At 35.0% G+C, this 15,355-nt stretch overlaps 1 protein-coding gene across 1 annotated transcript; it reads right to left on the reverse strand.

Annotated features, from left to right (window-relative positions):
• Nucleotides 1–6,975: 6,975 nt before the first annotated feature.
• LOC140615506 (olfactory receptor 52A5-like) lies at nucleotides 6,976–7,926 on the reverse strand. The gene has a single exon (XM_072795370.1). It carries the CDS (start codon nucleotides 7,924–7,926, stop codon nucleotides 6,976–6,978), a length of 951 nt encoding a protein of 316 aa, XP_072651471.1.
• Nucleotides 7,927–15,355: the final 7,429 nt, after the last annotated feature.

Genomic DNA, 15,355 nt, shown 5'->3' on the forward strand with positions numbered 1-15,355 from the left:
TACCAAAAAAATGCATCACATTTAACGTGGATGCAAATCCATTTGTTCTATTTCCAGGAGTATGTCTAGATGGAGAAAGATTAGAAAATACAAAGAATCGGGAACCCTGGGGGGCTCAGAGTGGTTTAGCGCTGCCTTCTGTCCAGGGCGTGATCCTAGAGTCTCCGGATCAAGTCCCACCTTGGGCTCCCTGCATGGAGCCTGCTTCTCCCTCTGCCTGTGTCTGTGCCTCTCTCCCTCTCTCTGTGTCTCTCATGAAGAAATAAATAAAATCTTGAAAACAAGAAAATACAAAGAATCAGTGTAAGAAAAACATTAGGAATTTTAGTTTCATGATGTGTAAGCTTTCTTGTTTGCATTCCTACATTATCTTTACATATACACGAGTCAGGACACAAACCTACTTTAATGAAAGATCTGGAGGCATTCACTTTGGATAAGAGAAGAAAGAAAGGTGAAAAATGTTCTTCCAAGAACTTATATCTTGGGTCAAATCTGACAACTGAAGTCTTATATTCCTTTAAGGCTTTCTGCTCAGAGTGACTTCTTATGCAGAATTATGAGGTGCAGTTCCCCCACACTCCCTTTGGATCCTTTCTAAATATTTCTCCATCTAGATTTCAGAGACACCTATGAAGAGCACATACTCACAAGTTTAATTCTTCAGTCTTCTTATGTGCACTCACCTACTCATGTGGCATTGTTATAAACAGTGTAGTTATTTAAAAAAATCACTTCCAGTGAAATATAATTTTAGCCCCGGGCACGACTATGATGCAATTCTCCTGAGCACTGAAGAAGGGATCACATGTGTTCCCTGTGGTCAAGACAATTAAATGTATCTGCTTTTTAATTTATTGTTTTAGTATAAAGATGGGATATATAAAAAAAAAAAAAAACTCCCAAACTCCTTTGCCTCTACTCGCTGAATCATAGCTATTTCTGTTCCTGCCCCACAAAATTTTTACAGAAGAAATCTCATTCTTTGGTAGTCCTTGAAGTTAGTAACAAACAGGGCGAGAAATGCCATCCTATGACATAAAGGCTTTAAATGGATTCTAAAATTAAATATATCAATGGTGGAAAGAAGTCAGACCTGATTCCAGGACAACATTTTCAATATAGTCAGACATTTATATCCACTCATTAAGTTGAAAAAGAGAAATAGAAATAGTATTTCTAGCAATGGCTGATCATGTTGCACTATCTACTTGAAGGCATGGATTTTTTTCGCTTATAATTGCCTTTAATTTGAGAAACCACCCTAGTCATGGTCAATTTTAGTGAACTAACAACAGGCAACTCTGACTATCCAGAATCAGCTACTCAAACTTTAATCTGAATTGGATGATAGAAGCATCTTATTGTTATTGTATCAGAAACTATTATTTTAACAAAATGGAATTAAACTGGTTCCTGATTCCTGCACTGCCTCCAGTACATGTATTTCTTATTTTATTTTATTTTATTTATTTATTTATTTATTTATTTATTTATTTATTTGAGAGGGAGCAAGTGCATTTCAAGTGGGGAGAGGAGAAGAGGGAGAGGGAGAAGGAGAGGGAGAGAGAATCTGGAGCATATTCTGCACAGAGCATGGAGCCCCAATGGGGGGCTTGATCTCATGGCCTTGAGATCATGACCTGAATCGAAATGAAGTGTTGGCCACCTAATTCACTCATCTTCCTAGTAACCCATGTATTTACTATTTTATCTAGCATATTCTGTAGTATTAAAGTGTGGTTGGTGTAGATCTTGTTGTTTTAAACAGGAAAAGAGTTGTTGATTTGGAGAGAGTACTTTGTGGTTTCTGAAGGAAGATTTCCTCATAAATGTATTGCTATTTTTGTCATGATTGCTATCATTACAAATCAACCAAACCATAAAGTTAGGAACTCTGCAGTTATAACTCTTTCTCCTTAGAAATAATCTTTGAATAGATAATGAATTCACACTTCTCCTTCAGCCTTCCCAGTCTGAGACAGGAGGGGGCATACAGAATAATCAGAGCCATTTCTAGTTCAGACTTGGATAATTATACCTCCTGTTACTCATGACCATTTTTAATGATTTATTTAGGCCTTACTTCTCATATTTGTAAAGTGATAGCATAGGCTTACTTAATCTTGAAGCCCTAGGCCCTGAGTCCTTGCCTTAACTTTCTGCAATTACATGAACTCACCAAAGAACTTCACATATATACAGAGAACCAAAAGAAGATCTTCAGGTCAGGAAATGTGATAGAAGTCTTCATGAGAGAGTCAGGATCTTTCCTGTATAAGTCTGATTAAATAGATTGAATATATATGACATATATGTACATACTTTATGGAGTATGTCATTTGTGCACATATATACAAATATGGTGTATGTATATATATATATAATTTAGTTTATACATATATATATATATAATTACTATTTCCCAGTGTCCATAGTATTAATGTAAACTGAAGACAGTGCTCAAAATGTGTGGATCACATATTTCCATTTAATTATCTGATCGTAGTTACGTCACTGGAGAAAGAAGAAGAGCAGCTTTGGAATTAAATGATGAATGCAGGAAGAAAAGTCCGAGATTGGAATTTCTCCTATGACGGTGTGAACATAATCTATTTTATTATTAAAGGGAAGATATGATAAAGGTAAATTTGTAAATCTTTTATCAAACTGGTGTTAAGTCTAGATCTCTCTTCGTTTTGTTTGACATTGAACACATTACTTAAATCTGTGGTGACATTTCTTTCCTGTATGGAAGCAATAATTTGAGGAATTATTAAAACAATGCATGTGGTATAAGAAAGGACATATAGCACAATATGCAGGGAAGAAAGCACTAAATAAATGATAGCTAATATGTGTGTGAAACTCAAAATTTTTCATCACTGGACACTTCTTACCTTTTAGCTTTATATTTAACACTCTGATTTAACATTTCCACAAAGGTTTCAGCAATTTCTATATTATGATATGCTTTTACAAATCTAGGTAATCTTCAAAAAGTCATATATGGAAATCACAAAATTTATTTTAATTTGAGACAGAATTGTAATAATTTGCCATTTTTAAATATAAGACCAGACAAAACTTATTCCTAAAATACTTTTATATTTCTAGGTATGTTTTTCTCTCATTAACCATACCCAAAAAAGCACTTTCCAAAAATTTTTGTCTCACTTTCCTGATAGTGCAATAAGATATTAAAGACATATTTAAGGACACTCCTTTTGGAGCATATTAAATTCTCCTCAATTATTTACATTAATATGTTGTAAGTAAATTCAATGGAAATACTAAAAACTAATGTTATGCTGTATTCAAGGCTTTCAAAATATTAAATATTGCTTTCATGGATATAAAATCGGCTATTTATAATGCAATCCCATTTATTTTTACACAATTTAACATTATACATCCTATTTACCTAACTCTTAAATTGCCAAAAGTATGTATTATATAACTCTTGATAAGTGTAGAATTCAACTGAAGGAAATACAATGTATTGGTATAGGAAAGAACAGAGTATAAGACATATGTCAGTAGTGTATCTTGGACACCTAGGAATCTACTTTTTTCAGTTAAAAGGATATTGGTTAAGAGGGTATACTTGGTTTTCCCTCAAAGTTAAGATGCTCTTAAATGCTGCCATAATTTTACTCAGGATGGCTTTTCTAATGAACATGACATTCCTCTATTTTGTGAGTAACAATTATACTTCCCTTTAGACCTAACACTGTAACAGAATACCCCCTAATATCTTTATTTGTTTCCTTTGCTAACATATTAAACTGCCAATAAGTAAAATATGAAAAACAGTTTAAATAATTTTCCCTATTAAAACTATGCATCCTGCAGGTAATCAGTGTAATCATGAATCCGCCAACGTATTACGTAGTAAAGACCCATTTATTCTATAATCAGTTACCCTCCCAGAGTATGATGCTGGATTTTGAGAAAATTAAACTTAGGATGATATGTTCAGTTAAGCATTGCATTCAGACATCATTTTCTGTAAGTGAAAACAATATAAAATTTTGTAAAATTATTTAGATGAGATAGTTTAAGAGTGCATTAAAAAAATAATCCTAAATGCGATCCAAAATTTGCAAAGTAGTATCTTCCTTAAATTCTCCAAGAAAGATGTAAAATTCAGCTTATTAGTAGTTTTCAGGAATAGAAAGATTAGTCCTAGATGATTTGTTACATTGTTTGAGGATACTGTGAGGTTGGGGATTTAGGAGTTAAGATTTTATGGCAAACTATAGTGATGTGCAGCATCAACAGGACTCATGACCAGAGAGCTGGGAAATTTCTATGAAAATTACATCATCAGGTTCTACAGCATTGACGAGCCATAGACTAATTAAATCTTTCTCTAACTTCAAAGCAGTTTACATCTAGTTGGAAAAGAAAGATGTAGAGACACAAAGATTTATAACAGTAACGCTTTGGATCTAAAAAAATTGGTCCATATGTTAAACTCAAATTAACCAGAAAGGAGTTTGATAAATGCATAGATCTGAGCGATCTACTTTGTGATGAAAGCATCCTTTAGGCCTGGATATGGACGTATCTGTGCTAAATGGTCATCTCATATGACAAAGTGCTAGAGCACTGGTCTTTTATTTTCTTTTATTTTTAAGATTTTATTTATTTTTCATGAGAGTGACAGAGAGAGAGGCAGAGACATAGGCAGAGGGAGGAGAGCAGGCTTCATGCAGGAAGCGCGATGTGGGACTTGATTCCAGGACTCCAGGATCCTGCCCTGAGCCAAAGGCAGATGCTCAACCGCTGAGACCCCTAGGCATCTCTTCATTGATATTTTCAATAGAAATCCTAAACTACTATTTAATTCTACCTGTTTAATATATTTTTTTAAGCAAGCTCCATGCCTAATGTGGACATCCATATGGGGCTTAAACTCATGACCCTGAGATCAAAACCTGAGCTGAGATCAAGTGTTAGATGCTTAACAAACTGAGCCACATAGGTACCCCTTTAATTCTACTTTTGTGCTTTTTAATATTTGTTATTTCCACTCAAGGTGAAGAACAGGCTTCCCACTGATCTCAGCTTTCATGCTCATCATGTCTCACATTAACAAGATACTTTATAGGGTTCATATGAGAACGAAACTAGATTTTATATTTTTTCAGTAAAATTTTATTTTGTATAAGCCAATGTCACCACCACACTAGGCATTGGAGATGTGAAGATGAATTACATAAGGAATTTTCTAGATCGTATGTATAGCTGCTAAGTAGATTTCTGATCTAGGGAGATATATTTTGTAAATTAAACAGTAACATAAGCAGGTTTTATGACTATGTTTCTCCAACTAAACCATCCTTCAAAATTCCTAATATCAGTGAACACCACACCAAGTCAATGAAACCAGTAAAAGACAGCCAGTCCAAGTTGTTGAGTATTTATTGTGTCATATATATGACAAAAAGTTAGGTGAAACCATGTGATAAATATTAAGTTATTAGACATCCTGTGTAACCACCAAACTATAGATACATTTTTATATAATGTGCTTTGAACTGTACAGACTACTATGGATTAAAAAGAATAACACTGAGCACAGAAGGAAACCTCTATAAGTCACCCTGGGAAAGATACCAAAAAAAGGTTGAACCTAATCCTATAGAACAAAGATTCTGCCAATATAGGAATCAGAGACAGAGGCTCCAGCTAGAGACTATATCACAGTGAGTGTGAGGGGTGGGGGGAAGGTGATGGATAGATCTCTTGGAGAGACTAATGTTTTAAAAGCAAGAACAGATGTCCAGTTGGGAAAATTCTGACTTTTGGCACTATTCAGATTATTGATCATCTTTGGAATTACAGAAAGGTGAAATGTTAATGATGAAAACCCCATACAATTTTGTGTGTGGCAGAGGACCGGTTCTCCATGTGAAAAATTTACTCCAAAAGCCAAACATATTAATGTAAGAAATCGTTACTTTTTGCCCTCATGGAGTCTGACACTGTACTTCATCAACCACATAGAATGGGAAAAAGGCAGGTTTATATCAAAGAACATGATGTGAAAATAAATCAACCAGCAGGTAGTACAATGAGAGAGAGGGCCTGAATCCACATCTCCTATTGTCTAACATTAGGCCATCATCATGCAACTATCCTAACAGTTGTCTTTAAATTCTTTATCTTATGTATCCTTAAAGTTATAAAATTCTTTATAATATTGTTGTACTTATTTGTAAGGTCTTAACACAAAATAAGCAAGTATGCTCACTGAAGCTCATGCCATATTTATTTTACATGTTCTCCACTCAAATTAATCTACTGAAAATTAATTTACATTAAGAGATCGAGTATATATGCTCCTATAGTAGGCTGTGTGAAATATTTTGTGGGAAAAGAAGAAATTATTATGCATTTTGATGCAAAAGTTAAAAAAATCAATCTCCACTTAATGCTTAATTCATGATCACTCAGTAACGTACCTTAGAATGATGAAGTACAATCATAAATGATAGTAGAAAAATGATGGAATTAGTTACATATACATAAGAATCAAAATATATTGAATTTCTTATGTAATATGAGAAAGGCTATTGATGTTTATAAAGATGCCAAAATATTAATATTTAATATGATTTAAGAAATGTCTGTCTTTGTGATGAAGAAGTGATTGAGCTTCAAAAACGTGTTCATAAATTTTGTCTTCTATATAATGCTCAGACTAAACATGATTAGCTCTTGTGTTTCAATTAATATTTATCAAAAAGAAGTGAATATTAAAAATAGGATTCAGACCCTACCACCTTGAATTCAAAACTATAACTTCATATGCCTTTAAACGATGAACCTGAGAAAGCATTGACTTTAACCAAGAATATTTTTTCACTCCTTGTGGTTGTTGTTTTGTTACTGTTATTTGAAATAAAATAAAATAAAATAAGATAAAAAAATAAAATAAAATAAAATAAAATAAATAATGAGAAATCAAGATGGAATTTTAGAGTGGAAAATCTTGGACACCCTATCTCGAATCTGTTTGGTCTTCACCCCATACACTATAGGATTGAGCAAAGGAGGGACAAGCAGGTAAAGGTTGGACAGAAGAATATGAATGTAGGGTGGAATATGGAACCCAAACCTGTGTGTAAAGAAGGAGAAGAAACCAAGGAGATAAAACTCAAGGAAGACACAAATATGGGCAATGCAGGTGTTGAAGGCTTTGAGCCTAGCTTCCCTCTGAGGCAGATTGAAGACAGTTATAAATATTCGGATGTAGGAGATTGTTATAAAAATTATGTCTAAACCAAGTATAATGAAAGCCACAAAGAGACCATAGATCTTGTTGACCCGAATGTCTTCTGTTGCCAACTTCACAATGGCCATGTGCTCACAGTATGAATGGGAGACCACAGTGGTCCGGAAGTGTTTCAGCCGACATTTGATGAGGATGAGACATGGAGCTCCAAGGAGGGCTGCTCTGAGCATCACTCCCACTCCAATTTGAGTGAGAAGTTTGTGTGTAAAGATGGTTGCATGTCTCAGGGGATCACAGATGGCCACATAGCGGTCCAGGGCCATGGCCAGCAGAATTCCTGATTCAATGCCTTGGAAGGTATGTATGAGCCACATCTGAAAGAGACAGGCATCAAAGTATATGTCAGGCAGATGAAACCAGAAGATGCCTAGCATTTTTGGTAGGATGCAGGTGCTGAGAGCAATGTCTGTTGCTCCAAGCATTGCCAAGAAGAGATACATGGGCTCATGGAGGCTGCGTTCTGATTTGATGATGACCAAGATCAAGGAATTCCCAAATAGAGCAATGATGTACATGGCACAGAAAGGAATTCCAATCCAGAACTGCACAGACTCCAAGCCGGGGATCCCAATCAGTGTCAGCACCGGGGGCATGAAGATTGTGCCATTGAGCTTGAACATGTTGGCTCAGAGACCCCTGGTTCAGAGCTTCTGGTTCAGTGTGGCAGTGTGTGTTGAGTGTCTGTCTTCTGTTTTCTCTTCTCAACCTAGATTCATACAATCAGAGGCTGAATGTGGTTTCAGTAGCATTTTGTCACACATACTCATATTTTGGCTGAAGTATTTAAATGGGTCCCAGAATGCAGAGATAGGCTCCCTGCATAACTTATCTTGGATTCTTATTTTGTCTTCTATCTCTGTCTCCTTCCATTTCTCTCTCTCTCTCTCTCTCTCTCTGTCTCTTTCTCTCTTTCTTTCTGTCATGCATTCACACAGATACAAATGCATACTTACATATTCATACAAACATTCACTATGGAAAAAAAGATAATATTTTATTTTCAAAAAAATAGAGGAGTAAACTGATCTCAATACTATTTTAGTAAAATAAATCATAAAGTATCAAAACATGAACATAAATACTTCACATATCCTATGCAATTTTAAAGAAATAACTACATTTTTCCCATTGGAATCAGGTTTGTTTTGTTTTTTATTTTATCATATTTCTAATGAGCCACAGCTTGGCTTACTCTTTGCTGCCATTCATTCCATGATGGAAGTGGTAGCACATGTTCCAAACTCCACACTTGTTGGAAATTCCTGTATTTAAGCATTAGTATAAGTCTTTGGAAGTTTATTTCCCTCCAACATACTGAAATTAGGAACAGTGTTAATATAGGATTACGTTAATTTCAACATCCCTTCACTGAATTTCTTTTTTTTTTTTTTTTTTTGAAGAGAAAGTTCTGGGCCAGCTGGGCCAGGATTGGGGTAATCAAAAAGTACAGCTACAGAAGACAATTGTATCACAAAAAGAGACAGAACTTGTTGGACTATTATTCTCAGTTCCACTTTCACCCCAGAATATTTGGCCCTATGTTTGACAATACCATGCATCCATTCCTATGTTTCTAACCTATTACAGTTCTTGTTTAATGATAAAAAGTAGCTTTGTAGTATTTCAATAACTATTCTTGGCCACTCCTCTAAGTCATGTAATTCTGCTCTCAGAGCCTCTATCCCAAGAGGCTACACCAAAGCAAGATGAAGATGTATGGATGTTTTGACAAAATTGAGTTTTTCACTTGATAAATTTCAATGAAAATACAATGCTAAGTCTGAACATCTACTCCTTTGGAAGGATGTAAAATGCACATAAATGCAAAAGTTAGGTGGTCTCCTTCAAGGTGATGTCTGCATTGAAAAATGAATTCTTCAAACACCCCACTTCTCTGCTGCTCTAAGCATTTGCTTACCATTACTAGGTAATCCAAGATCAAAATAAATCTGGAATCACTGATATGCAGCCACTCCATCAGTTTAGATCTCAGATATGCCCAGAATCTACATGGACAGGACCACCTGTTAACTCTCTGGATTGGTCTAATTATTCTGTTCCTGACCTTTGCTATTCTCACTCACTCTTTCTTTCCTAATTAACCTGTTCAGTTACCACCTCATCGCACATTCACACACAGGCACCTCATCATCATCATCATCACCATCATCATCATCATCATTGTCATCGTCATCATCTTCTGGAAAATTTGTCCAAGCAGGCACGTTTCAATTACCAGTTGATATGATGTACTGATTCTTTTTTCTCTGATGTGAGAAAAAAAAAACTTTCGGTTTCCAGGGAAACTGCTCTCTCACCTACCCATATCTAATTCTTCACACTTAAAAAAATAATAATTCTTCACACTTACTGATCCTTTCCTTTGGTATTCTCTATTAGCTGTGACAGAGCCAGAGCAGCTCTGGGACCACAACATGCAACAGTCAACACCATCTGAAGGAGGCTTTGTTGTGAGCGTGGCTTAATGCCAAAGGGAAAGCAGATTTCTACCCTGATGGGGATTTCCGGTGCCCTAGCAGCCTAGAATCTTATACTTGGAAAATATCCCATAAAGCTTCAGCATTGGTTGTATGACTCCTTATGGAACACGTGGCTTTGAACATTTGGCCTCTTAGTGAGCTCTTAATTCTACCAAGAGGTGAACATCTGAAGAGTCAGTTTATATTATACAATTGTTTAGAGACAGAGAGATTGATTACATGACTAAAATCCCTTCTAGAATGCCACAATTCCATGAAGTAAAATGTTTACTTTTCATTAATTTTGGGTGTTAGCAGATTTTCTTCCATCCATAGGGTTGTGCAAAATTATTTTGGCGGGGGATGCGGGGAGCATCATGAAATCCCATTGTAAATGGTATCAAAATGCCATCTACTACATTAGTCCCTTAGTCCCTTAAGGGCTGTAAATTCAAAAGCTTATTGTTTGTGTGTTCAAAATCACCACTCACCTTTACTGACTAAGGAATACTCCAATCTCTCTGGTCATATTTCTCTCCTTCATTAATTCTCATTTTCAAGGGTCAGTAGGCCCCTGAAAACCTTCATGTGAAGCCCATATTCTCATAGATTATGGCTGCTGAAAAAAAAAAAGATTATGGCTGCTGCCATTACTACCACTTTCTCCTTCATATTTTTCTCTTACGTTTTACTCCTGTTAGACACAGATGCTATTCCTTTGCCACCTAACATTATATCCTTGTTCCTTTAATTATCTACCCCTCTGTCGTTGAGTATCTCACAATATATTCTATAGGCACATTCCTTTTATTTATTATTCTATTCTCTTTTTCCACAGAGGAGCTTAATGCTATTGGTGAAAAATCACAATGGAAGGATCCCCATTAAAATTTTGCAGCTGTTAATTCCCAGGCTGATTTCTGGCCACTTCCATTTACATACGTCACCTCTCTTCAGCTCTATAATAACTACTCTCTTGATGGATAACAATGTTACAATGTTACAAACTCTCACTTCCTTTACTCTGCATCCCCTGCTCCAGAAATAAGGAAACCCCTTTTCTGCCAGTTACTTTTGCTAAATATGTTATGTTATGTTTGAAAATTAGCTTTGTTTTTGTTTACTAGCATTCTCCTAAAACTCGACATTTTCATCTTGCATACATTTACTCTTCCAATAAAATATATTTCAGGTTTGTTTGTTTGTTTTTATGTTACAGGTTTAAACACATTTGTTATAATAGGTGTCATGTTGTCCTCCTATTAAGGATCTCTATCTTAATAAATAATAATAATAATAATAATAATAATAATAATAATAATCATCTTATTTTAATTGCCAGTATAATCCTGACATTATAACCCGTTGTATTTTTAAAATCAAATTGAGTGATTTTTCAAACCATATTGTAAACCTTTGTACCTATAATGCTTGAAAGTTCATTTTTCCTGGGATAAAATTTAAATTACAGTCTATTTAAACATAAAAATCTTTTTAGAGGACGCTTTATGCCCACTACATTCTCTTCCAAATCTACATTTTATTTTCCTTGTCAAGCCCTATCCTGCTTTTCCTCCTGTGTCACTGTACCCTCCCTTGGTTACTTTGTTTGACTCTTTGATGTTGTTGATGCCTTGACTTCCATTAATAACTGTATTCTTCTCCATGGCACTCAATATTGCCAAGTCCATAGTTTTAATGACCAACTGGTTAAAAAATACATAAATATCACCTCTCTGAAAATCTAACATAAAAAAAACCACACTTATTAAGCTTCCTGTTATACACTCCCATCTTGGTAAAGTTCTTTTATTTCATGGAAGAGGGAGAATTAGTGGAAAAAGTTATTTGGATTTTAGAGGTAAGTATCTTTATTTAATACAGACTTGTCAGCCATCTAGCCAACATGCCTCAATAGGTTCAGAAGTCCTATACAGAAGGCTCTCTTGTCCACAGCTGTGTATGGGTGAAAGAACCACAATCTCTCTAGAAGAAAATTGAGTAACCATCCATTCTTTCACATCCTATAGTACATTCAGTGATTACATGCTTTGGAATAGGAGATACAATTTTCATATGTGCTATTCGTGTTATTGCCTACTTTCAGCGAATTGCCCTTGAAAACTTGTGGGTCACACTGAAATGCATGCTAGAATTGTGTAAACTCATTCACAATTTTCTTATTAAACTTAATTAAATAGGTGATTATTAAACTCAATCACCTATTTTCTTATTCTTTCCGTACTTGTATCATGTACTTTAGCTCTCCTCCTGCCCCTCCTTGTCTTTACTATCTGCAAAATACTCTCTTATTATTATTAAAGCATGAATGCAAACATCACCTCCTCTGTGAAGAACTGCATGATGTTATAAGAACAAAAAATTAAAATTCTCCTTCTTTTATGGGGTGCCCTGGTGGCTCAGTGGCTGAGGGTCTGCCTTGGGTTCAGGGTGTGGTCCCCGAGTCCTGAGATGAGTCCTGGGATATAGTCCCACATAGGGCTCCCTGTGAGGAGCCTGCCTCTCCCTCTGCCTGTGTTTCTGCCTCTCTCTCTCTCTTTCTGTGTCTCTCATGAATAAATAAATAAATAAATAAATAAATAAATAAATAAATAAATATTCAATAAGCGAAAAACATTTTTCATTTATGCCCTCCACATGACTCTACTAAATACACCATAGAGGAATTAATTATTATTCCATTTAATATTATTTATTAATAATATCTGCCTAATATAAAAAGTGCAGAGACACAAAACAGATGCAAATGAAATCCACTGGCCCTATTTTCAGATGTATCTATCTGCATGGAGAAGAGAAGGTGGAGTTTAGGAAAACTGAAATATCAGACTAAGAAAAATGCTAAGAATCTTACCTAGAAAGAATCTAAACTGCTTCTCCTTTTATTTCAGTGTCATCTTCAAAAATTCACATTAGTCAGGATATATATGTATATATAATATATGTATATATTTGCTTTGGTTAAAGATATGAAGAGATTTATGATGAATGAGAGGGGGAAATAACAATCAAAATGCTATCTAGACCCAGATGAACTCATTACCATTTATTTATACTCTTCATGTCCTTCATGAGATTCTGACAACTGCTCTTCTCCTTTAGCATTTCACAGGAGGCACTCCTCGTCCATAATTACAAAATGCACTTTTCCACAGTCCTCCTAGATCCTTTCTAACATTGCTCTGTGTAGATCTCAGAAGTACCTAGAAGACCACATACTCACAAGCCCCGTCCTCCAATCCTCTCACTTGCATACACAGACACGCTAACATAGCCAAACGTGCAGTTATTTATATAAAAAAATTGTTCCCCAAGAGACTAATACAGGGCAAACATAATATCAGGGGTGGACAATAGCATGTTGCAATCCTCTTGAGGAATGTAGTTAAGAAAAATAAGAAAAATGTCAAGAGATTCTTTCTTATACAATAGAATATCTTATCATCTTTCAACGGGTTCTAAAATTGAATACATGAATATTGGGAAGAAGAAGTAAGCATCGATTCCAGGACTCCGTTTACAGTATACTCAGGGAATCCTAATTTAACTTCATGAAGCTGAAAGGGAGAAGTGGGAACTGAGGGGTGTGCTAGCTAAACACTTTTAAGATACTTTTAGAACTCCAAGATAAATACTTAAGGTTTTTTTTTTTTTTTTCACTGCAATTAATGTTTTCTGGAAACTACCTCGGTGTCAGTTTTAACCAGTTGATGCTAGCCAACTCATCAAATACAGAATCAACTACCTAGTCTTTCATAATAAGCTGGATCACAGAGGCAAAATGAATACACTGATTCATAATCCTTTTACTGCCTCGATACATGTGTCTAAGAGTATTTTACCTATAATGTCTGGAAATATTAATGGGCAGTTAAGATAGCCTTTGTTGTTTTACATAGCAAAAGCATTGGTGACCTGGGGAAGGCACCTTCTGACTATTCTGAAGGAAGGGAAACTTCCTCATAAATGTGTAATACTTATTGTTGTTATTATTGTCATTACAAAATCAATCACATCATGAAATTGGGAATGCCGATTCTACCATAATTCCTAATCGATACAAACAGTTCTGTAGAGCATATAAGTAATTTTTAATTATGTCTCTGGCTTTCTCATTGGTTGAGGGGCACTAATCTAGAGTGTGCATTCAGAGCCAATTCTAGAAAACTCTTGCATAAATATACTTCCCATTATTCATGGACATTATTTAGGACTCTTTGGGGATTACTTCCCTATCTGTGAAGTGAAGGATGTGAATTTCTTGAGTGCGAAACGCTTCATTTGCCTTCACATAACTCTCCACAACTGAGTTGCTCATGGATGCTTCACACACACACACACACACATACACACACACGCTCACACACACACTGATCCTGAGTAAGAGCTTTCCATCACCAAGTGTAACAGAAATCTTCAGGGTAAAGTTCATTATTTATTTATTTATTTATTTATTTATTTATTTATTTATTTATAGGTAAAGTTCTTTATCTTCATTGTTAAAGACAGGACTGGTTGAAATAAACAGCTTTAGATTTAAGTAAAAGCATACAAGAACACTCTACACTAGAATTATTAATTTAACAGTATTTGATTTCTAAAGGAGAAAATGTGATAAAATAAAATGACATTATAGGCTTTTGGTCAGTCTAGACTAGTGTGTAAGAAGTCCCTTCTGTTTTTGTGTGACACCATAATAGATTAATGAGTTCTATAATAACATTTCTCTCCTTTATGGAAATAATTCTTAAAGTTGTTAAAACCAGGAGGAATACTGTAGGAAGATGTAGGCAATATAAGATCAAACAAAGGTAGCAAATATGTGCTTTGAATTCAAAAGCTTTAATTTTGTGGGCATTTCTTGTCTTTCAAATGTCATCCTTTGACATTCTGCCTTTCTATATATCAACAATCAAATCATCAATTTGTAATTTTGATAAAGTTTTAATGAATATAGTGAATTATTTAAAAACATACACATTAAACTTAGGGATCTTCCTGTATTAGTACTAAAAATTGCATCCATTTTTTTCACATATGGCTAGTATCACTTTTTATTGAGGTATGTTCATATTTTCAAATATGATCTCTTTTTATATATAGGAAAATACACCGTTCACATTCTCTCTCTTTTCTTATAATGCTATAAAATATTAAAGACCTGAAGCAGATTAAGTGTACTCCCGGTGTTTAAATATGATTTTCCCACTCCATTTAGGAAATATATTTGAGGAAATTTCAACTGCAAACTCAAAACCACGTTACTGTTATGTTGTATTGGAGGATTTCCACAAATCTGAATTTAAACAAAAATTATTTATTTAACCATGAGAGACATAGAGAGGCAGAGACACAGCAGAGGGAGAAGCAGGCTTCTCGCAAGGATTCCTATGTGGGACTTGATCACGGAAATAACAATTCCAAGCCTTCCTGCACAAGTACTTCTGTTTTTCAGGCACCCTAAAAAGTGTCAACTATGAAGAAGGGCGTCTTATGATTGTCTTATGACCATTACATCCACTTGCTAATGATCATGGGTTGGATGGAT

Source organism: Canis lupus, chromosome 23 (assembly GCF_048164855.1).
Source record: "Canis lupus baileyi chromosome 23, mCanLup2.hap1, whole genome shotgun sequence".
Taxonomy (NCBI): domain Eukaryota; kingdom Metazoa; phylum Chordata; class Mammalia; order Carnivora; family Canidae; genus Canis; species Canis lupus.